Source organism: Canis lupus, chromosome 7, assembly GCF_011100685.1.
Source record: "Canis lupus familiaris isolate Mischka breed German Shepherd chromosome 7, alternate assembly UU_Cfam_GSD_1.0, whole genome shotgun sequence".
Taxonomy (NCBI): domain Eukaryota; kingdom Metazoa; phylum Chordata; class Mammalia; order Carnivora; family Canidae; genus Canis; species Canis lupus.
In genome coordinates this window covers 40501863-40526421 of record NC_049228.1, presented here as the reverse complement: position 1 = coordinate 40526421, position 24559 = coordinate 40501863, and the positions used below count along the sequence as shown (strand labels likewise).

Sequence of the window (24559 nt, the reverse complement as noted above, 5' to 3'; positions counted from 1 at the left end):
TGGGAGGCTGAGCAGAGATGCATCCAGTTATCTATGTCTGGAGACACCTGGGTGGCTCAGCAGTTGAGTGTCTGTCTTCAGCTCAGGGTATGATCCCGGGTCCGGTGATCAAGTCCCACATCGGGCTCCCTGCATGGAGCCTGCTTCTCCCTCTGTCTATCTCTCTGCCTCTCCCTGTGTGTCTCTCATGAATAAATAAATTCTTAAAAAATTTTTTACCTGTGTCCCTATATACAGTTTTCATATGTTCCCCTAGAAGTTTTTATGCCAGGGTTACTGTTAATAATGACAGTGTGTATATACCTCAGAGATGGTTGGGTGTAAAGAACAGCTATGGGGCGTTTGTCGCTGCTAAGGTGGTAACAACACTAACTATAGAGCTGGGAGTACCCTCATCCTGTAATAATTAGATTGTTGGGATATGTTAACTCTCAGTTCCTAATGCTTGGAGCTCAGAGGTCATGTGATCTTGCTAAGGGTATATAATTATTTAAATATAAAACTTTAAATAATAACTGTAAGTATTCCTCATTGTTTTTTCTGGTAAACTTCAAATTTTTTGTGTATAATTTATAAAATATCCCAAATTACCTCTTTGTAGATGAATGGCCAATCCCAAGCCCACAGTCACCTGTGTTCTTCCCATTGGTGATCTATCTTTAGCAGAGGAGTAGATTATACAAGATGTTATTCAAAGAGTTACAGTGTTAAAAATTCTGATAGTTGCATTTGATAGTCATTTTGTTAGAAATTCTCATTACTCAACTTTTTGAACTTTTTTTGAACTATGTTTGAGGCTAAGTGATAATTATGCATATTTTATTTGTTGAATAATTAATTAGTGCTACTTATATGCCAGACATTGTTCTATGTGATTTATGAACATTTAACAAATGGTCTTCCCCGTTTAAAGATGAAGAAACTGAAGTACACAGAAGTTAAGTAGTTTGTTCAAGACCACACATTCAGTGGGGGATGAGGTTGGGACACCACCCTAGGGAGGGGGTCTCAAAGGCTGTGACCTTACTCCCTACATGATGGTGCAAATGAACATAAAACACTTAGCATTTCAAGAAGATATAAATATCCTTGTTACTTTTAAATCAATGTGGATCAATATACAAACCAAGCATTCAAGAAAGGACAAATATGGCAAGCTAATTCAAGCTGCTGTTCCCTCCCACAAACTGAACTCTAAAGTTTTCACAAGAGCAAGAGAGGATTTCTTTAAAACTTGAGATGTCTGTTTGTAGAAACAAAAGACAACAAAATCCCAGTCTGGAAAACAAAGCAAAGCCCAGAAATAGGTTCTGTTCACAACACCTCAGACAAGAAGAAAACTTGTTTCTTGTGTTCATTCTTCTTCCTCATCTCTTTGAACATTGAAGCAAATATCATATGATTTCTCTCATATGTGGAATTTAAGAAACAAAACAGATGAACATAGGAGAAGGAAAGGAAAAATAGAATAAGATAAAAACATTAAGGGAGGCAAACCATAAGAGACTCTTAACTCTAGGGAACAAACTGAGTGAGGGTTGCTGGAGGGGAGGTGGGTGGGAGGATGAGGTGACTGGGTGATGGGCATTAAGGAGGGCATGTGATGTGATGAACATTGACTATAACACCCAGTGTTCATCACATGAATCACTAAACTCTACCTCTGAAACTAAAAATACATTATATGTCAACTAAATTGAATTTCAATAAAAAAATTTTTAAAAGAGAAGATAACAAAGATAACCCCCCACAAGGCATCTGGAATGCGGCAGCAGCTCAATAAATACTGAATGAATGAAAGAAGACATTGGGAAATAACATGATAAAAACAAAAATGATGAACCCGCTGGTCTGCTCAGCCCTTGGAGCACATTCTATCTGTGAGGCTTCATGAGGGTTGGGCATTTTGTCATTTTTCGCAGCCCTTAGTGCTGCTCTGTCCTTGTTGGTGATCTGTCTCCCAATTCCTCTGAGTGTTATGTCTCCTTTATATTAGAGTAGATGACATGGGAGTCCTAGGAGAGATGCACAGTTGAAGGAAGAGAAGGAACATGGCTGGAGGGGGAGACAACAGGGGAAAGAACTCTCCAGGAGTCCAGCTCACCTTGTTTTCCAGAATTGTCCTTCTGATGTTTGCTATGGAGAAAAAATATTACTCAGTTCTTGGGTTTCCACTTAGACCTCATGCCCAAATGGTGCTCCAGGGCACATGCTGGTGATGCTTAATGTGTGGGTTCCAGCCTCTCCTGTTCTTCTCTAGAATCCATGCTTTAATGTTGTCCACTCTGCAGTCCTTCTAAGACCGCCCATGCTCTAAGCTCCCCACCAACCCTTGCTAAACAAAATCATTCCTCTCTTTGGTGCAACTTCCATGGATTATTGACAATATGCTGTCATAGCTCACTCTCCTGTCAGCCCTTTATGTCCTTCAGATAATGACCACAGGTGGTTGATGTACTATATAGAAGGAAACAGGAGGGGAGATCCTGAGTCACACGGCAGCTTGAGCATGTGGCAGCTGCTTCTTCCTCTCTTTATTCCAGGTGGGCAGACTGGAACTGAATCTCCCCCTGCCCTTAACAACACATCAACACTTCAAGGGCCTGGAGAATAAACATGCAGTGGACATGACTGTACCTTTTCAGTTTTGCTAGGCTGGTCCCTGACAGGGAAGGAGAATGACAGGGTCATTGGTTCTCTGCAGGCTGTAGTGGCATAGCCATAAGCAAGGCTGGCTGGGGACCCAGCCTCTGTGGCTCAGAGGAACATGACTGAGTGACCCTTTGCCAGGAAACCCACTAAGCACCAATAGCCTCTGACTCCAGCAGAAACAGCTGGAGCATAGAGCCAAGGGCATGTTTGAAGGTTGCAGCTTCAAGGACACTGGAGCAACAATAGAGGTTGGTTGGTTGAGAAGAGACAATTAGGGAGAATCTGGAATACAAGACAAGGGGAAAATAAAATCACATAAGGGTGGGAATACCTGAAGTATGGTATGTACAGTCCAGGAGGAATTGTCCCAGTTGAGAAAGGTCATTGCCAGGCTTCTTTGACAGGACCTTGTATTCCAGATTCTCCCTATTGTCTCTTCTCAACCAACCATCTGTTTTTGCTTTGTTTTGTAATTCAGCTTCTCCACGAGAATCTGCCTGCAAATATCTCTTGCTCCCTCTTGGATCTACAGATTTCATACCAAGGTGAAATATTGTATGAAAGCCTCTATTGAACACATGGTGCCACTTTCTTAGGAAGATGCATCTGGCAAGAACCACTTTGCAGTTTCTCACCTGAGTCTTCTGGTGGCTGGATGCTCCAGACCTGGGAATAAACCACATCCACATCTACAGGGTTCACTGCAGGAAAAAGTGTGCACAATGGTTCACAGGTGTCCACGGACAGGGGTTCAACCTTCATATGTGCCTTCCCAGTCCCCTGCTTTGTGACTGTCCTCCCAACCCCAACATGATTCTGAAGGTCATTTATTTATTGAAATTGGGTTTCATGGGGTCAGGGCATGTAGACCATCTCATGGTTGTTGTTGTCGTTGTTTTTTCTTTCACCTACTTTCTCTTCCCTCTCAGTTGTAGCTCTAAAGCCCCTTTCAGTGGGGAGACTCACCATTGACATACTCTGGCTGCAGTTCCTCAGTGTCTGGGAGTGAGCTGGGGCGAATGGACCCTTGAGGGTTTGCACTGGAAGCATCTCTGTGGAAACAAACTAACTACATGAAGTCCCCAGGGCAAGAGTGAGAACAGAGAGGAGGTAGGCTGAGGAGAGAGTAGGAGGAGCCAGGAAGACAGGGCACTTGGCTTGGGTGATTTGATGGCCCTTCATCTAGACTCTTAAGGTATGGTCTTTCAGGTGGGCAGCCAGAGACAGGCCACAGCATCACAAAGTACTTTCTTAATAGGATAGCCTCTCTGATGTGGCAAACATGTTCTATTCCTCATATTTGGCTTTTTCAAAAGTTATAAATAAGAGAATGATATTGCCTTAGATTTCATTTTTTCTCTTATAAACTCTTCTAGAACTTCATCTGCTTCTTTCTCCTCAATTTATCTCTCTTTTGTATATTGTATGTGTCTTACATTCTCCATAAGACATTATGTGTCCTATGGAAATAAATTCCATTTTATGCATATTTTCACGTTTTTAAAAGCCTAACAACAACTTACTCGTGTATTGTAAATACTCCATAAATAATCTTGAGTATGTGAATTAGTAAGGTAATTTAGAAACATTGAATCCTATGCAAGATAACACCTAGAGTCATATGGGCCACCCCAAGACAGCACCCTGATAGAAAAATGTAATGAATACAGACATGGTTGAGTATCATAGAAAGATACTGCGTAATCTGTACATGCAGAAGGAGCAGTAAGTATTTAAAATCATAAATGAGGAAGTTCTCTAGAGTTCCCATTTTGCTTTTTTAAAAATTTTATTTATTTATTTATTCATGAGAGACAGAGAGAGAGAGAAGCAAAGACACAGGCAGAGAGAGAAGTAGGCTCCATGCAGGGAGCCCAACGTGGGACTCAATCCCGGGTCTCTAGGACCACACCCTGGGCCGAAGGCGGCGCTAAACCACTGAGCCACCCAGCCTGCCCCTAGAGTTCCCATTTTGAAAAAGAAGAGTTCTCACCTGGGTGCATCAGTGGCAGAGTGTCCACCTAAAAGCAGATAAAGAAATATTCATTTTAGGGGAGGTGTCCTTACCTCTTAGAACTTTGACCTGACTTAACCACATGTCGTCACTGCTAGGATATAAGATACAGAATAGAGATCCAGTTATGTTGTGTCCTGATGACCACTTATTTACTCCAACACTGTTATTTGGACAACCCATTCTGTTTTCCCACTGATCTGATATGCCACTTCAAATGGCAAACCCCACAAGCATAGGTTACTGTTTCTGGATTTTTTTATTGCTATTTCAATTATTGCAAAATATATGTTACCTGCTGATGACTTCACCACTCTCCTTGTTTAGGTGAAACATTCTCATTTTTTCAATGTTCTGATATTTGCAACGCCCCCCCCCCACCCCCGCAAAGCAGTGGTTTTGGGTTTAGGCTTGATGTTGACATTCATAAGACCCAGTGGACTCTTCTTTGCACCATTTAGCTTTGCAGAGAGATGCAGAACAAGAAACACAGCATGTCAGCATGGATGTGTCAGCTGTGTCACCAGGGGGAAGGAGCTCTTTCCTGGTCCTTCAACTAACAGCTCTGGGACAAGTCCACATGGATGGGAGCACAGGCCACTCCAAGGGACGTGATTAGTCTCAAGAGTCGCATTGCACTTGGGGATGTGCCCATTTCTGCTTCTCACGGAGCATTTATAACCCCACTCAGAGCACTTCCAGTTTAGATGCAGCTCAGCAATCATGAAAAACATTGCGTGGTGATATAGCCAGCGCTCCAACTGTATTGGGTTTTTTGTAGACAGTGTTAGAAGGCTAGCCTAAGTGTATTCTCCAAAGAGAAGGAGGAACTAACTTATTTTCTTCAAGGAAAAAAGAATGACCTTGGGATTTTCTACCAAGCCAGTCACTCAACGATAAGGCAAAGGATGCACATCTTCAAACAGTAGGAAATTGGTGTATGTGATTCTAGCAACTCCATCCTGAATAAATTATTTTTAAAAATGGACTTTAGTCTACTTTCTAAACACTTTTGAACAATAACAAACATTGATGATATCTTGGCTCCCAAAGAAAATTCCAAAAATATTCTAACAAGTGATGGTATAATGGTATAAATTATCTTCTCTGACCTTAGTATAACTGGTAATTCATCACAAAACTGTGAAGACATCTAGATATGTGGGGCACCTGGGTGGCTCAGTGGTTGAGCATCTGTCCTTGGCTCATGTCACGATCCCGGGATTCTGGGACCAAGTCCGGCATCAGGCTCTGCCTATGTCTCTGCCTCTCTCTCTGTGTCTCTCATGAATAAATAAATGAATAATCTTTTAAAAAAAGATAAAGAAAACTAGATAGGTCTACAACATATACATTTAAGGGAATTAAGTCTTCAGCTACTAAATACATATATGAATATATAAGACAAAGGAAAGCAAATCTATTAAATGCCAAATTTCTTCTAAAGAATAAGATTAACAAGAACAGAATGCAGCAACTAATGAAGATAAAAGCAGAAATGTCAGAATTAGAAAGCAAATAGTAGATCAAATAAATAACTCTAGCAGCTTCACCTTTTAATCAGAAGGGCGGATACCTCTTTTTCTATGCCACTTAAGAATGCGAAAGGAGAAGGTATGGAGAAATAAATGTAGCCACAGAGAAGCTAGAGGAATCACAGGACACCACTTCACTCCACTCCGAGTAAGCAGATTTTGGGCCCTGGATAAAACAGATGGTTTTCCAGGAAAATTCCCCAGAAGACAAAGAAACTGTGAACAGAATGTGGCAGTCAGGACGGAGTGTGTTATGCTACATTGACAAACAAACTTCAGTCTGCAGGGACTTAAAGCAGCACAGGTTTGTGAATTTCCCACTTGTGCCGCAGACCTGTCAAAAATATGCTTGGGGGGGATCCCTGGGTGGCCCAGCAGTTCAGCGCTGCCTTTGGCCCAGGGCCTGATCCTGGAGACCCGGGATTGAGTCCCACATCGGGCTCCCTGCGTGGAGCCTGCTTCTCCCTCTGCCTGTGTCTCTGCCTCTCTTTCTCTCTCTCTCTCTCTTTCTCTTTCATGAATAAATAAATAAAATCTTAAAAGAAAATATGCCAGTAAGTCACTCAGGAGGCTGCTGGAGGCCACGCCGTCTGGAGAAGACACCGTCACTCAGCGTGAGTTTGCGTGAGCACCATTGCTTGGGAAGGACAAGGAGGCAACAGCCCTGCTCATAAATTCTTCTGACGGGAAATAACACAAGCGGCTTCTGCCGACGTTTCACTGTCTGCATCTACTTCAAGGAGACAAGGAAATGCACCTGCTTATGAGCCCAGAGGCAAAGGGGGGCCGGGTGTCAGTGAGCATTAGCAGCGCCTCTCACAAGATGACTTATAAGAGCAGAGCTAGGGACAGCTGTCAAAGAGCTGCTCCTCCAAAACCCCAACAGGCACAATTCCACAAAATCTTTAGAAAACATTGCCATGTTTTCTATATTGTCATGTAAACGATTCCCTAACATGTAAGACGTATGAAAAGAGGAAAAGTGTTAAATTTCCTTTGTAATGTTGAGTATGAAACCCAGAAAAGATCACAATTAACAAGGAACCCGGCAAAAGTCACACATTACTATTAATAAAAAAAAAAACTTTGAAACAATGCTAGTTTCTGTTAAAAATGCGTCACTAAAATTGAATTTTTACCACGAATGCAAAGATTAGTCAATATTAGGTATTCTGGTATAATGTAATTGGTCAATTTAATAGATGAAAAAAGGAAACGTGTGATTATCTTCACAAATACTAACGAGTATTAGCAAAAATTAGAAATTGTTTCTGGGGATGTCTGGGTGGCTCAGTGGTTGAGCATCTGCCTTTGGCTCTGGTTGTGATCCCAGAGTCCTGGGATCAAGTCCCGCATCAGGCTCCCTTGGGGATCCTGCTTCTCCCTCTGCCTGTGTCTCTGCCTCTCTCTCTCTTTCTCTCTCTGTCTCTCATGAATGCATAAATAAAATATTAAAAAAAATAAAAGTTGTTTCTGAGAAAATGTTAAGAGGTATTTGAATATGTTACACAGCATAGAAATACTAGAAAAATTTCCCTCAAAAACAGGAACCAGACAAGCTTATCCACATAAGATACCAGAGGCCATTGTGTATATAATTAGACATGAGAAAATAATTTGCTTAAAAATGGAAAAGGAGAAAGTAAATGTTTTATGGCTTTGTAGATTATTTCCATATTTGAAAAGTGATTAATATATTGGTATGTAACTTGAAAATTGAGAGAATTCATCACAACGGATGATTTAGAAATTATTTTATGTTAACCAACAACCTCTCTCTTCATATACATATATTTTTATCAACTAAAAAGTATAATGGAGAAAAAAATCACAATTCCTTAGTCTTAGATGGTCTGTTTAAAAAATATAACTTCCAAAAAAAAATAAAAATAAAAATAAATAAAAAATATAACTTCCATTGGACTTGAAAAAACTGAATTACATTTTCACTATTTGATGAGTTTCCAAAATCTCTTTTACCTAGTGGTAGTTGATAGGTCTAAGCAAGCATTTTGCAAGAGCTTAAAAGTTTATCTTGTGATTCTGTTGTGCCCCATGCTTGTCTTGAATCTTACAAATTAATGTAAGACAGCCCACTGAAGTGGGGGGAATTTGCAAGAGGAGAATGGTGAAGGTCAGGAGATTCTAGAGGCAGGCTTCAGGCTTTGTGGCCAGGAGGTGTGGACTCCGTCTTAGCTCCGCCCTCTAGTGGCTGTGTGAACAAGACAGCTCACTTAACTTCCCAAGATGATTAAACCTAGACCATGACACACACTTATTTTTTATAATTACAGATAATATGTGTAAGCTTGCCATACATAACAGATACAATAATTGGTCATTGGTAACATGTCTTGGCTAGCAGAATGTTAGTAGGGGTCAGTATGCGATATCACTTACAGGAGTCTTCTAAATTCTTAGACTTACAAATAATGTTACAAAGAGATATCATCATGCTGAAAACACAGCAGCTCTATGGGATTGCTGGTCAGTGAAGGGAGTGCTTTCATGCTTCCAGTGATGACAGAAAAAGAAATTGAACAGACTTTTCTTCTGAAAACTGGAAATATTGGACAAAATATTGGTAGAAGTCTATTTAAGTGAAGAACTATTGAAGCCAGGTTAGAGAGGGGAGAGGCTCTGGGTGAGGGGTCTGGCTCTGAAACCGCTGGTCCTGCGGGGCATTTGCCAAGGCTGGACAGGGAAGCCCAAGGGCCGGTGCTTCAGGAAGTCTGGTGGGGCAGGGAGGCACAGATGGGAATTTGCTGTGCTTTGTGTGGAAATTTTTTAAATATGGCTGCCAATTATTTGATATTGATTTGGAGGTGGAGACAGTGCTGCCTCCTCTTGCAAGTTTGCTAGGCACTGGGACCTGATGAAACTGTCATCTGAAATTAGTTGAAAAAGACATTGCAGATTAGCTATCTTACTTACACTTACTTTTGAAGCAGACGTCACCACGTAAAATTTTTGACCACCCTGTGGGCGTCATGCCCTGCAGTGGTCCAGGCCACACTGACAGGTTGTGTGTGTATTGTAGCTGAGAGTACCAGCAAAGGTCCCAACCTCTAGCCAGCACCAGCCATCATGCATGCGTGAATATGCCCCCACATGACCCATCCAAGAGACTCAGGAATTCAAAGAGAAGTCACTGCTCTTTCTGTGAGTAGGTAACTAATAAATCCATAGGGATGCCTAGGTGGCTCAGTGGTTGAGCACCTGCCTTTGGATCAGGTCATGGTCCTGGAGTCCTAAGATCAAGTCCCGCATCTGGCTCCTCATAGGGAGCCTGCTTCTCCTTCTGCCTCTCTCTCTGTGTCTCTCATGAATAAATAAATAAAATCTTAAAAAAAAAAGAAATCGATAAATGAAGGAGAAAATGTACTAGATTATTTTCATTCCTTTAAGTCCAGCTACTTATTATGTTTCACTCCACTACATATAAACTGATTTTGTCTATTGAAAGCTATTAAATGATTTAATACTTTGAAATTTTTATTTAAAAGGAAAGCATAAAGGACTGTGTTAACTATTTTAATCTATACACAGGGGCCAATGACATACTATTAAATGAGAACATGGAAGCATTGTCCACTGCATGAAACCCTAGAAAATCATGAAGTGTGAAAAGAATTGATCAGATCTGGGGAGGTTTTCTTTCTTTCTTTTTTTTCAAATCCAATTTGTATCGGTAATGGAAAAGTTCACAGAAATAAAGGGCAATCAAAACAAATGGTAGATAACCAACCTGATACCTTGTGGAACCCGCAATAGAGCAGCAGAACAGCAACTATAAAGCCGAGGCCACCACACAGTGCTCCAAGAACTCTGGCTGTGATGCGGTCTCTTCTGTAGCCTCTGGTCCCTGAGGGAAGACAGGTGCATCAGCCTCAGAGGGTCAAGACTTGGTTCCTGGACCCTTGTCAAACACTCTGCAGGAATGGTTAATATAAATTCTCACAATATTATCCAAGTATAATGTGTACTTTCCAGGTTTGTGTGGAGAAAAGAGAAGCAGCCAGACACTCATCTTCTTCTCCAATCTCCCACACAGAGTAGGCATCCCTTGGACCTCCACCTACCTTCCAAAACCCCAATATGGTACCAATGAAGACTGCTGGGGCAGAGCCATTGGTCATAATGCTCCTGTAACCAGGGACCATCAACCCACCTGAGATGGAGAGTGTTACTGCCTCACTGTGCTGGGCTCCCAGGCCATTGTCAGCCTCACAGGAGTAGTTCCCAGAATGTTCCATGGTCAGAGAGAGGTTGAAGGATGCTCCTCCTCCAAAGGGGGCCAAGCTGTTTTGTAGGGTTATATTCTCACGATAAAACCGGTACATAATTGGGGGAGAGCCTCTGTGGGCCTCACAGCGAAGCTCTACCACGTCCCCTGCCATGGCCTGGGCCCCGGGCACCCTGAGGATGAAGACAGGGCGGGATGCTGGACCTGAGGAAGACAGTGGGCCAGCGGAGAGGGTTTGTGAGGCCATCGTAGACACACAGAGCCCCGGACTAGGACCTCGCGAAGGGCCTCACCCCTTGGTCATTGTGTATCTCTAAGATTCTCAACAGCCTCTTTAGAAATTAGGAGGAATATCACTCTTGGGGTACTGTCTAAAGACATGGTCATTTGTCATTGTCAGCTTGTGTTTTCCTAATGCCAAGTCCAGCTCCCTTTCTAGTCTTTTCCATGGAAACAAAGACATCTACAGTTTAACGTGCAAGGGTAACCCACTCTTCAGTTGCTGTTGGTATTCCACAGCACTGACCCCTGGCATGGACCTCTGGTACCATGGCCTTGGCTCTAGGGTTTCTGTCTTGGACGAGTCAGAGTGCAACTCACTTCTCACACAGATACTCAGCACCTTGCTCTGGATGGGTTCATGGCCGTTGTCAGCTCTGCAGTAATAGCGGCCGGCATCGCTCTCCTGCACAGCTGGGACTTCCATCTCTGCTGACAGGGAACGCTGGGTCTTCCTTCCCACACTGGTTCCTGTGTCCTCTCTGTGCCAGGAGAATGTGATATTTCCTGTGCCTTCTGCCACCGAGCAGAGGAGGACCAGACTCTCTCCTTCGATCACCATGCCCTTGGGGGCCCAGATGTCTAAGCTTACATTAGAGACAGGCACTCCTGGAGGGACAGACGATGACAGGTCAGAAGCTGACTGCAGAGGACTCTGAGACCAGCCCATGATTGGCTTCACTGAGAGTATGGGTAGGGCTCATGTAATCCATTATAAGCACACAAAGTAGGGAATCTGCGGTGATTACTCTTGAAGAATGTGGACACAGATACTGTGTCCCAACCTCCTCCCCATCACCCCTATTTTCATGGAACCACTAAAGAATGTGTGATGGGTCATCTGCTCCGTGAGACATGAAACATTTTCCTGAGGGAGGAGTCGCTGTGCACAGTAGTGCCATCTGCACAGTGTGAAGGGGTCACTGGTAGCATCAGTCCTACCTCAGAAAAGGCACTGCTTCCACTAACAATATCAATAAAGATTCCTCCATTATTCTCAATGTCAAGGGTCCACAAGAATTACAACCCCTTCTCCAGCCACTTGGTTCACTCAGATTTCTGCTTTCTCTGTTGCTTCATTTATTTCCCCATGCTGGAGCACTGTGGTGCCTTTTAAGAAACCAACTTGTGTTTCAAGGCAGCACATGAGGCCACCTGTGGAGCCACTGAAGAGCAGGTGCCTTGCTGTGAAAAGTCCCAGCCCATTCCTAAACACCACAGCATGAAGTGATCAGTGAAGATATGATTGATGGATTTTACTTGAATAAAGAAGACAGGATTATAAGGAGTGTTTTAAAAAGAAGAAAAGCCAAAATTAAGTATTTGTCTCCCACAGACAGCAAACCAAGGCTTAATTACAGTTTCAGCCTATCCCTGGAATGTGACCTTCTGAAAGTCAATCTGACCCACACTAGTGAGGTCATCCGCATGATAAAACAAAAAACAAACAAACAAACAAACAAAAACACCTTGCCGTTTCCTTTTCCTCTCCAAAGATGTCCAGGCCTGTGGAAATCCTCTCTTTTATTTTGCTAATAATCTTCTTTGCCTCACTCGTGCCTATAAAAACTTCCATTAAATAAATTTATTATATATAAAAAAAAGAAGTTAGGTAAATTAGTTTGGTTTTTAATAGAGTGGTCAGGGATAGAGATAAAACCTCAGATGTCATTGATATGTGGGTGGTGTTTAAGGCCAAGGTTCATGGTGAGATGGACTGGCTAGGAGGAAAATGTACTGAAGGGATGAGAGCTTAGGTCAGACTTGAACACTCCAGAAGAAAGTGAACAGAGAAGAGAGAGCAGTAGAGGGACCTAGGAGGAGTGGCCATAAGGCAGGAGAAAACCAGGAGAGTCAAGAGAGGGGAATGTCTAACTGTGAGAGAGCACCGGTCAGCCAAGAGGTTGAATAAGATGGTAACGGAGAGGGAGAGGTGACAATTGGCTTTGCTGCAAGGAGGTTCTAGTGTGTTTGACAAGAACAGTCTCAGTGAGTGGTGGAATGGAAGATGAAGTGAAATTGGTTGAGGAGCTAATGAGAGGCAAAGAAATAGAAGTGGAAAAAAAATAGTTCATTTGAGAAGTTTTGTTGGGAAAGGAGTGGAGAAATGGAATACTAGCTATGGAAGAACAAGCGGTGAGGGAGCAATTTGTTATTCTGTTGGTTGGTTGGTTTTTAAAACAGTAGACAACAGAGCATGCTTTTGGAAGACAAAGCTATTTTAAAGTGCTGCTTTATTGTTACTAGTGATAGAAATTCGTCCCAAGTTTATAAAACTATGGATATTCATGATTAAATCGCTAAATAAATACAAATGATTCACTTGCAGAAAAGTGACCTCTGGGGCATTGCCCAACATTCTTACTTCCAATTTAAGTGTATCTTTGTGCATCAGCCCTGAAGTTTGAGCAATGCAGGTTTAAGACTTTTGAGTTGCAGCCATTAGAAATGACAAATACCCACCATTTGCTTCAACGTGGATGGAACTGGAGGGTATTATGCTGAGTGAAGTAAGTCAGTCGAAGAAGGACAAACATTATATGTTCTCATTCATTTGGGGAATATAAATATTAGTGAAAGGAAATATAAGGGCAGGGAGAAGAAGTGTGTGGGAAATATCAGAAAGAGAGACAGAACGTAAAGACTGCTAACTCTGGGAAACGAACTAGGGGTGGTAGAAGGGGAGGAGGACGGGGGGTGGGGTGAATGGGTGACGGACACTGAGGGGGGCACTTGACGGGATGAGCACTGGGTGTTATTCTGTATGTTGGCAAATTGAACACCAATAAAAAATAAATTTACTATAAAAAAAAAAACTTCCATTTCCTACAACTCCTCTGGGCATCTCTCTGCTTGCTAGTTGGGATCCTGCCAATTCATGAAGGCTTGATAAAGTCAATTCCATCTTCACATTTGCTCCATTGGGTTCTGTTTTTTAACAGTAGCTTTGTTCATTTGCTATTTTTATGAACTGCCCATTCCCTAGCTCAGGACCGACTTTCCACAAGGATAGGAATTACACAAGTACCCAAAAGACAAGTAGCCCGAAGTGAAGCTGCCAGACTCCTGATTTGCCCATGCTCAGACCCATTGATACTTACTCTGCACCAGAATCTGGGATTGGAGGCTCTGTTTTGTGACCCTTGGAGTCACTGTCTCTGCCTGACACCAGTAGGACCCTGAATCCTCCTTCCACACAGCAGGGAGCTGGAGCTCTGGGGAGCTGCTCCAGCTGGACGCCAGGGCCCTGCCACCTCTGAAGAAGCGATATCGGAGCTGAGCATTTGACCTCTGTGGAGAAGGCTGGGTCTCACAGGTCAGGGTCACTGGGCTCCCCTCTGTGGGCCAGAAGGCGCTGACGGTGAGCACGGGATATGGAAATAGCTCTAGAAGGAAGGATCACAAGTGCCCCAAGCAGTGAGATTGATGGTTCCTGCTGAAAAGCAACCCCAGCAAACAAGGCATTCAGACAAACTTGTCACCCATCACGACCCCCTCCTGCAGTCAAACTACAGGACTCTGGTTCATATGTGGTGTGGGGGCAGGTTTCCCCTCCAGGGACCCACCCTGCTCTGCTACAGTCTCCTCCAGCCTGGCTCCCACAGGAAGGAAGGCTTTACCTTGGACTTGAATCTTGATGCTATTTGACTTTTTTGAGTCATACCAGAAGTATATTCTAACAGTTGCACTACAGGAATAGCTGCCACTGTCACTTAGAACTGCACTTGGGATAGAAAAGCTGAAGACTTCATTTGAAAAATGTAACTTTTTTCCATCCTTGTAATATGCCATAGTCTGGATTTCCCACTTGTCTGTTTTCCTCTGGCATATCAGGTCTATGCGGTCACCTTCAAAGACAGCAGAAGGAGCCCTGAGAGTCAGCCAGTCTGCAAGAGAGGGCATGAGGGGACTGGATTTGCCATTTCCACGAGGAACCCAGATGTCTGGCCTTTCCCTGAGCTTTTCTGAGCTCTTGGGCAGAGCAGCCCCTTCACCTTCAGGCAAGACAGACACCCCTATTCATGCCTCACCTTCTCGGGGCTACGTCCTCTTTTTTCCTGAGGGGTATCTGAGTCAGCATGGGCTGCTATAACAAAATACCATAAGCTGCGTGTCTTATCAACAACAGACATTTATTTTTCATGGTTCTGGGGGCTAAGATCTTAAGTCTAAGATCAAGGTGCTGGCAGGGTCAGGTTCTGGGGAGGCTGCTCTCTCAGGTTATAGACTTGCTGACTTCTTGTGTATTTTCACCTGTGAGCTCTCTGGCCTCTTTTTCTAAGGGTGCTAATCCCATCATGAGGACCTCCAGGACTGTATCACCTCCCAAGGGCCCCACCCCCAGATAACATCCTCTTGGGATTAGGATTTCAACATACGAGTTTGGGTGTGAGACTCAACATTCAATCAATGGCAGGGAAGGTCAAAGTAGTCTGAATTTTTTACACAGATATAGGTTCAGGAGTGTCCTGCCAAAGGTCTTCTTGCTTAGCTCTCTCTGTTGGTGACGTCACACGGAGGACCATCGTCGTCAGGGGACATTTTGCTTACCCACCACCATGTTTTCTTTTATCCAGCCTTCAAAGGCACTACACTGTGTTCTCAATTTATGTTCTGCCCCTTTTTCTTGCCTCACCAGAGGAGACAGCCAAGGGGCCTAGATAGCCGGGGAATAAAGTGGTTACTGAAATAAGATCCAGTATCTCAATCCTCAGAACTTTCCACTTGACTATTTTCCAAACACTTCCCGTCCATTCCATGTGTAATAAGGTCTTAGGGGACTGACTGTAGTGAGAAAAGTCATTGCCAAAAATAAATGTGCTCCCCTGGGAATGCTTCTCTCAGATTCTACCCTGTGACTCCACTTATTTATGGTACCAGACCACCTTCTGGGTTTGGGACATTTGCATTACCTTTTAGGGTTGTAGTTGAAGGTTTTGACCTCGAGGTGAGGAAATAAGTTATATCTCAAACAGCAATCTCCTTGCCACTGTTCATTGGTGGCACGGCTGCCAGAATTTGGATGTGTAATGTAGGGAAGTAGAGGTCACCCCAATAAGAGATGAAGGGCCTCATCAAATACTTCAGCAGAACCAAAGCTGAAATGCCTCAGAAAACTCGTGAAATTTAGAATCATAATTTTTGGAACACATGCTACCTACTGTTCCAGGTGGGGAATCAAATTTACCTGTTGGACATTGGGGGAAACAATCTGGGTTATGAAAAATGAAATCAGAAAGGCAGGAAAGGTGGGTTGTAGAAACAATTAACTTAATTCGAGGTTTTCATCCTCCTTCACTGATGGAGAGACCAGATCTCACCGGGACTTGGCTGTGGGACTTAAAATCAAGCTGATTTTTAAACCGCTAGTACAGTCTTCATCCAGAAACTTGAAGGATTCCCAGGGAGAACACTGTCAGGGTAGGGGGCAAACATTCTGTGTCATGGTTAGAGATGCCACTGAAAAGTCACATGGTAGGCAATCTCACGGACTTGGGGCTGCAGCTGACAGGTGAGCCTGTGAGTCCATTGCTAAGGATTGTTCACGGCAGAGCGCAAATGCAACAGATGAGGCCTGCTCCTGAGCACACTCTGTGCCAGAGCTCCTGTAGGTGTCCCTGGCATCCCTGTTCCCTTAACGTCTGGCCATAATAGGTGAGGCAGGGTTCTGTTCTCCCAGGACAGTGCTTTGGAGCCCTAAGGGCCCCTTCTACTTGGCAGTTGGTGCTGGCGAGGCACAGGAGCAATCCTCCATCTCTCTAGATTCAGTCCAGGCTCGTGTACATACAGAATAAAGTCTTGCTTTCTATACATTGGTGCGCACAGCTTTAAGTCAAGAAGAGCAAGGTGAGATTAGTTGTAGTCACACAACCATAAGAAGGTAGCATACGTGTGTGGGCACACAGAATTTGGCAGTGCTCTAGAGCCAGGGGCGGACCAGGGTCTGGGAGCTGCCCGGATGCCTATTTGGGGAAAGGAAGTGTGGCCGACAGCAGCTGTCCTGCTCAAGGGCGGCTCAGTGCTTACAACAGATGCCTGCAGAGTTGCTCTCTGACTTCGCAGGACAATGTGTCCACTCCCCACCCAAAGCCAGAGCAGCAGTGTTGGTTCAACACCATCCCGACCATGCAGACACTCTTGACTGTTTTTCTGAGAGAACAACTGTTTTCAGAGCTGTGGGGACACTTAGCCCGACCTGGTGGAGGGCTATGGTCCCTGGCCCAGAGAACCATCCTCCCCCATGAGCTGTCCAGCCTGCACACCCTCTTCCAGATGCCACTCCCTCTATGGCTGGGGCTGTGTGATTGGGTGGTGGACTCCACTTGGGCAGGCCAGGCAGGCCTTCTCACCCATCACCAAGCCAAGCGGACTGGCCCTGTGGCAGGTTGGCCCAGGGGAGCAACGACATTGGAACATCTCTGTGGCTTCTCCTCATCTCTCTCTACAGGACCTCGTGGGTGCCAGGTAACAGACAAACCAGACCCCAGGAAGGACAAGAATGCAAGTGACTCACCTGCCTCTTCACTGGCGGAAGCTGTGAGGGGATCAAAAACCAGAGGTTAGCCCAGAGAATTTGCCTTCAAAATTTAGACATTTCTATTACTCTGCTAAACTGCCCCCAAACTCCCCATCACCCCTTTTTCTGTTCTACTCCATTATCACCAACAATGCAATCTCCCTCAAACACCAACTGACCCCTACTCATGTTACAATCACAAGGCAAGTGCAAACCTCTCCTTTGACCAAAGGGAGCACCTGGGGGACGTCCCACAGATGGATGCCAGAAGTTCAGTGATTCTCAATCCTTTGTCCTTCCCCTCCCCCCACCAATCTCCTGCATACCCAGTGTGTTGGCTACATGATATCCCAAGTCACCAAGAGTCCATCAGGGAACACCCAGAGTTTGTAGTGTAACCCTGACAGTTGGGATTTTTCTCAGCCAGACTTTGTGCCTGACTTAAGCTTTGATGCTAAGGCATCCACTTCGAAGACTGTCATCACAACACACTGAAGTCATCAGACTAAATGAAGAGCCAGGCCACCTCCCCACTCTGAGGCTTTCGTTTTAGAAATCTTGGTTGATTTCCATAACTGACCATGTGGGCCACTTGATTTATTCTCTTCCCAACTTTAAATTCCCACTCATTTGTTTGAATTCACCAATAAAATGCAAGCCCATGAAACTGTGGGCTTCCAGCCTCCACCCCAATAAGAGCAGAACCCCAGACCCATGTTGTCTCTCTCCCCACGACCTCTTTGTGTGATCTCAGGGGTGCTGTGTAGTAATAAACCTTTAGTATTCAAAAGTTTCTTGACCATTATTACTGAAGGGGGTTTTGCAGTCATGATAAGAACCAGGAGGGCTGGTCCAGCCACAACCTTGCTTATTGATAGGCTGAGACGGGCACACACAGTTTTGAAAACTGAAGGCACCTTGAATGGATTCCTTTTCTCTGGCTGTATTTTATGTGAGGGTTCTTTTACTCATTAACAAATGTTGGCTTAGTTCCTCCTGAATGTAGAGAAAGGAATCTCATTTCCCTATAGCAGCCTGCCTGTCCAGGTAACCTTCGGCTCAACAGAGGAGCCTGAGCAAAGGGTATGCATGTGTCTCCAAAGTCCAACTTGGAGATAACTGTCCAAACAGTTCTCATAGAGAAGTAGTAAATGTTGAAATAATTAAAACTGTATTTATGAGAATTCATTACTGTATGAATTACCTAAGATAATTCACGAATGGTAATTCATGAAACTCATAACCCACGAACAATAAAGTAGCCGACCTTGAACATTAAGGACAAGGATGCATTGCAGTCTGACTTGCCCAGGGCCCACTGCTGTGCATCTGACTCTGCTCTCTAAGCTGGAAGCAGACACCTGGGCTTGCCTACTGGTCTCCGGGCTCTGATAAACCCTCAGGGCTTTCTGGAGCTGGAGACTTCCTCTGGTACCACCTCAGTTCTACCTCAAATTATTGGACTTACCAAAGATGACCAGCAATGACCACAACAACAGCATGAGGACCTGGTTCAGCTACCCGAGAAGAAATGTTCCCTCAGTCACCAGCCGGAGTCTCTGTGCAGGGAATGGAAACTGCTTTTCAAAGTTAGTTTTGAGCAATTAGCGAAAAAAAGGAAGTGGAAGGGTTTATCAACGTCTGACCACTGTCTTCTTCTCTGTAGGTGCTATGAGAATGAGGATGGTCCTCTAGATGCCAAAGAAACTCCTCCTCTTGACACTGATGACAGTTAACACTGACACACAGCTGTTCACGGATTGGACACAGTTCTAAGCGCCTTATGCTCACAGGGTTATTTGATGTCCTGAAGAAGCTTCTGGAATCTGCACAATCTCCTTTACACAGTTAGAGAAACAGGCAGCAGGAAAGATAAGTAATGGACCAAGATCAGCATGGTCACTTTCCAGTAGTGACAGCTGGGAGTCAAACCCAGGCAGCCCTGTCTTACAGTCTGACTCAAATGCTAGCAGATCTTACCATGATATATAATGCTTCTCACCGTTCCTTAGGATAGCAGGGCCATTGGTGTAACCGCTCAGAGTCCCCGGGTGACCCTTTCTTCAGCCCATATCTAGCCATCTAGAACTGCTAATGTTGCTAACATTCAAAACATGTGCTCCGTATCATTGAAAACATTGTTCTCTTCTTTATTTCTAATCCATGTTGCTTTTTGGACAGTGCACCGCTCCCAATGTGGCCATACCTTCCAGAGCACACATCCCCAAAGCCTATTATCACCCTGTTCTGATTAGATGTGGTCCCCTAGGTGTCCTATGTAACAGTCCACTCAGGGGCAGGCTAAACAGGCAGATACAAGTTGCCTTTGTGGACTTAGGCAGCAACTTTAAAGTTTCTGCCACTTAGGCAGCAACTTTAAATCCTAAAATCATAGATATTTGTAATATGGGGACTGACTCATACTGAATTGAATCACAGACTCAGTGTCATGTGTTCAGGGGAATACTTAACATTGTCACTCACCATAAACATAATTTTCCTGTAGGAAGTGCTGATGTATGTATGTGATGTCGTACATCCTATCATCAAAGCCTTGCTTAAAGGCGTGTAAAAAGTAAGTGCTAAGAATACCCCAAAAGAGCAGTTTAAAAAAATAAATTATATGTTAAACAGTGTACTACTACCAAGCAGCCATTAAAGTGGTTCTGAAGAACATTTAATAGCAATAAAAATTGTTCATGATATACTGTTAAGGAAAAAGGGGTTGCTGAATACAATTTATCTGCTGTACACCATCCTCTCCACTGATTGCCCAATAAAAAAAATAATTGTGTGGAACAATAAACACCAAAGTGTTAGTGTGACTGTATTTCACTAGTGTAATTAAAGGTGGTTTTTAATTTCCTCATTTTGCTCATTATTGTGTTCTAGCTTTCTTACAATAAATACATGCTATTTATATGTTTCTAAAAGATTCATAGAAGGGCAGCCTCGGTGGCCCAGCGGTTTAGCGCCGCCTTCAGCCCAGGGCGTGATCCTGGAGACCTGGGATTGAGTCCGGCGTCGGGCTCCCTGCGTGGAGCCTGCTTCTCCCTCTGCCTGTGTCTCTCTGTGCCCCCACCCCCGTTCTCTGTGTGTGTGTGTGTCTCTTATGAATAAATAAATAAAATCTTTTAAAAAATAAAAATAAAAGATTCATAAAAAATAAGACCCATTTTTTTTGGATCTCTCTCATCTCAAAGTGTATCAAGCAATGCTATTTCACCTTTCTGCAGAGACAAATGGTTTATTTGTGTTTGGAAGAGGGTGAATGCTCCTCACCCTGGCACCAGAGCTGCTCACTGAGCTTCTTGTCAAGCCCTGCCTAGTTGGGACGGCACAGGACTCTGACAGATGACAGTGAATTAAGGAAGACGATACAGAAAAAGGCATATGCAAAAGGTGGAGGAAGAGCTGCTGATAGGTATTGGTTTTTCACAGAAATATTTATGGTTGCATTCTGTCCTGTATGGGCATGTGGGTTCTTGAGTTGAGAATTCATTTTTTTCCCATGGCATTACCAAATGGTAGAGGGTGTGCTTTGTGTGAAAGTGAGTGATGCAGGGGAAGAGAACTGAGTTGCTACAGTGGGGTAAGTGGGCCACTAGGGTGGCAGCATGTCCTTGAGGTGATGGTATGTTCCACCTGGGTGCTTGCTCACATCTGACAGATGGCAGACATTTACATGTGGACAGACACAATCTGCAGGCCCATCTAAACTCAGATGCAAATGAGCGGCTGCAGCCAGATGTGAAGAGCTCAGTTGCTCATTGGAGGACAAAGTAGCTTCATGTTCAAGATTACAGTGACAGAACTGAAACTGTAGGGTGGGGTGCGTTGGCCAAAGTGAGAGATACAAACATTCCTTATGCGGGGTTATTTGGCTACCAGCAAGATGGAGTCTTGACCAGAGTTTCCTATAGACACAAAAGCCTCTGGGGCCAACCAGGTAGACCCTTGACTTGGAGATCCTGCGGGTGGCAACAAAAGTGTTCTGTCAGATACAGAGCAACAGTGTCCCTGTCAACTCTGTTCCATGTCTTGGAAGGAACACAAGGTGCAATGCCAACATGAGGTGCATCAGGACTGGACAGAGACAGAGTCTTCACAAACTACAGCTCAGAACAAAATAACTACCATCTCCCATTTGAGGATGTTGATTACCAGGATAGTCACAACAAGAAAATGAAACTGGTTAACCTCAGAGGATATATTTGGTTGAACTTGGGCCTGCAAGGCCAGGATGATAGAATTGAATATCATGATGCATGCATTCACTTCCTGCAGGAATTAATGCACACTTTGCTGTACACAGTGGACATGGTGATAACTCACCACCATCATCCTTGTGGGGGAGCAGTTACAGTAGTAATTTCAATTGTTACTATAATTATCTTGAACAATATGATACGTCTTTGTTGAATGAGGTTTGACCTAGAAATTTTATTTCCAGGGTAAGAGATACATTTTTTTGGAGGTGCTAATGTTTGTTGGAGCAGAGCTGGCTAGTGGGAATCTCAATGTTGTCTCTGCAGATGCTCTCCAAATGTTATTTAGGTAAACGCAGACCCTTCTGCCCAGAAGATTCTTTACAATGCAGTTCATTAATTCCTAGAATTCTGATGGGTCCTCCATAGTCCAGATAGCATGGTAGGGAATTTGGACCAAGAATGCCTGGGAACTGTTGTCCATTTCCTCCCTGGTGGATATGAAAATGAAGGTGCTCCAGAGATCCAGTTGCTCCAAGAATTATCCATACATCTACTCCAGGCAATCTGAGAAGGACAAGAGCAAGTTTAGTTTCAAGTAGTGATTGTTTTTAGAAGACTGAAGTTTTACAGGTCTCAAATTTTTCTTCTCCATGAAGAGGATCATTTTCTTCAGCGTCAGTAGAAAGTATCACAAACCCCTTTTGAAGAAAGCTTGCCATTCCTGTGATGGGGAATAGAGGTGAGCCCCATCTTGAAGTCTGAGGTTGGGGGGATCCCCGGGTGGCTCAGCGGTTTAGCGCCTGCCTTTGGCCCAGGGCGTAATCCTAGAGTCCTGGGATCGAGTCCCACATCGGGCTCCCTGCATGGAGCCTGCTTCTCCCTCTGCCTGTGTCTCTGCCTCTCTCTCTCTCTGTGTGTCTCTCATGAATAAATAAATAAAAATCTTAAAAAAAAAAAAGTCTGAGGTGAGGAGGGGCACAGGGGCACTTAGTGAGGCTCTGAGTAGATATCTGAGCAGCATGTGCAACAGGGAGCAGACCTCCCTGGGTCTGTGAGGATACCTCCTGCCAAGTTGCCCGGACTCCCTGGGGGTGGCAGGCATGAAGGGGCCCCTGGGGGGATCAAAGACCATTCAATCTGAAGCTCTCTGTTTTCTGTTCTAATTGTATATGTGTGATCTGGGTAGAGGGGACATTTGGGGGCATTTAGCACACTCACCCTTAGCAGAGCCACCCACAGCTGTTTCCTTGAGTATCTTCCCAGCAGTAAATATCGGCTATTGGTGGTAGAAGACGATCAAGAACCAAGATCAGGGCAGTCCGGGTGGCTCAGCGGTTTAGTGCCGCCTTCAGCCCAGGAGCCTGCTTCTCCCTCTGCCTGTGTCTCTGCCTCTCTCTCTGTGTGTGTGTGTCTCTCATGAATAAATAAATAAAATCTTAAAAAAAAAAAAAAAGAACCAAGATCCAGATTGTACTTGTGGCTTTTGGTCTTGATTCCCCTTCCAGGGATTTGCTTATTCTTCTCACATACTCTGCTAACCACTCCTTCCGAGGTCAGGAGGTGGTGATTCACCGGTCAGAGGAAACGTGTATTCATTCAGTCAGTGATGGATAAATAGTGCATAATTTTTTAAATGCATACTTAAACAGGTAAAAAAAAAAAAAGGGAAATTCCTCCATTACAGATAGGAGAAAAAAGGAAGTGGAAACAGAGTATTACACATGTATGTAAATTGACACTACTGATGCCCAGAGGAGGAAACTATCACAGTGGATACTTTTTGTGAACTTAGCATTTAGTCCGTGTGAAACTAGGAAGGCAAAACCCTCCATCTATAAGAGGGAGAAGCCTGAAACCAAAACACATAAAGTCTGGACCACCAGCAGGCTTTCTTTGTAATAAAAGAGTGGCTTAGTGGGAAAAAGATTCACCCACCACCAGAGATGACAAGCAACCTTGTCTTTCTATGAGCTCTGGGGGAAATAGTTTCCCCTGAGACATCAAAACCCCAGAACTGTGCCACTCCCATGGGTGAGATAAATAATTGTCATAAAAAGTGGTCCCAAGTTAGAAACGCCCCCGGGGCTTAGAAGCAGCACTTACAAAATGGCTTTTGAGGGATAATCAGAAGCACAGATCATGTGAAGCTCCTACTGTACAGAGGAAGTGTCTCCATCAACAATCACAAAACACACCAAATTATGATGAACAAGATTCAAAACGTGATTAATGCAGGTTTAAGTACCTAAACCTTCAGGAAGAAGAGCTACTTAAGACTTACAATAAATTTAATGTATTTAAGCCATTTTAAGGTGGTTAAAATAATAAAATAAAGTATTACACCCATAACAGCAAACAAAAAGGGAAATTTGAAAAGGAATAACAATAATTTTTTGAGCATTTAATGTGTGCTGTGTGTACCTCGAAGCATTTTTTTTTCGATGTTCTAAATCTTTTTAAAAATTTTATTTACATTTGGGACGCCTGGGTGGCTCAGCGGTTGAGCATCTGCCTTTGGCTCGGGGCGTCCGGGGATCAAGTCCCATATGGGGCTCCATGCATGGAGCCTGCCTGCTTCTCCTCTCTCTCTCTTTCTGCCTCTCTCTGTGTCTCTCATGAATAAGTAAATAAAATCTTTTTAAAAATAAAGTAAAATTTTATTTACATTCAATTAACATATAGTGTATTGTTAGTTTCAGAGGTAGAGTTTGGTGATTCATCAGTTGACCTTGAAGCATTTTAAACAAATGATTTTACATAATGAGCAAGACAGTGTTGTATATTAGTTAACAATTGTTATCCCAGTTTTAAGCATGAAGAAATACACAGAGATTAACTAATTTGACCAAATTGCAGTGCTAGTAAGTAAATGGTGGAATGCACCTGTAAATCCAGAAAGAGTTCAACCTTCTAGTCCCTGGGGGCTCCCACTTCATTCCTGGAGCCCTCTCTAAGGTCCAAATACTTAGCAGTGTCAGATAAAATGTAAAATATAAAAACCTACATGTGTCCTAAAAAAGAAAAAGTTAAACATTTCCATTGGCCAGAAATAGAAATGCAAGTGAGAAATGCAGCTGAGGAGATGAGAGCCAGCGAGGGTGCCAG

The 24559-nt window shown here is 43.8% G+C and overlaps 1 protein-coding gene across 2 annotated transcripts; it reads right to left on the bottom strand.

Moving 5' to 3' along the window:
- Positions 1 to 1609: 1609 nt before the first annotated feature.
- On the bottom strand, positions 1610 to 18967 carry FCRL2 (Fc receptor like 2). 2 transcript variants are annotated; one of them, XM_038542902.1, is made up of 12 exons: positions 18712 to 18960; positions 17241 to 17261; positions 14347 to 14613; positions 13828 to 14112; positions 11048 to 11335; positions 10373 to 10651; positions 9950 to 10066; positions 4646 to 4673; positions 3619 to 3704; positions 3288 to 3353; positions 2105 to 2136; positions 1610 to 2015 (listed from the first exon to the last, which is right to left on the bottom strand). In XM_038542902.1, the coding sequence occupies exons 1-12, from the start codon at positions 18743 to 18745 to the stop codon at positions 1977 to 1979; spliced, it is 1542 nt and encodes a 513-aa protein (XP_038398830.1). In that variant the 5' UTR covers positions 18746 to 18960; the 3' UTR covers positions 1610 to 1976. The 2 variants fall into 2 exon arrangements, with proteins under 2 accessions (XP_038398830.1, XP_038398831.1); XM_038542903.1 differs by lacking the exon at positions 10373 to 10651 and having other exon boundaries at positions 18712 to 18967.
- Between the last annotated feature and the right edge of the window lie 5592 nt (positions 18968 to 24559).

Excerpts from the sequence above, each read along its gene's own strand:
- FCRL2 (XM_038542902.1), bottom strand. The coding sequence starts at position 18,745 with ATGCTGTTGTTGTGGTCATTGCTGGTCATCTTTG. Across the intron at positions 11,336-13,827 it reads ATCCCAGATTCTGGTGCAGA|GAGTGCCTGTCTCTAATGTA; the intron begins GTAAGTATCAAT and ends CTGTCCCTCCAG. Across the intron at positions 2,137-3,287 it reads CCAGCCACCAGAAGACTCAG|CAAACATCAGAAGGACAATT; the intron begins GTGAGAAACTGC and ends TTTTCTCCATAG.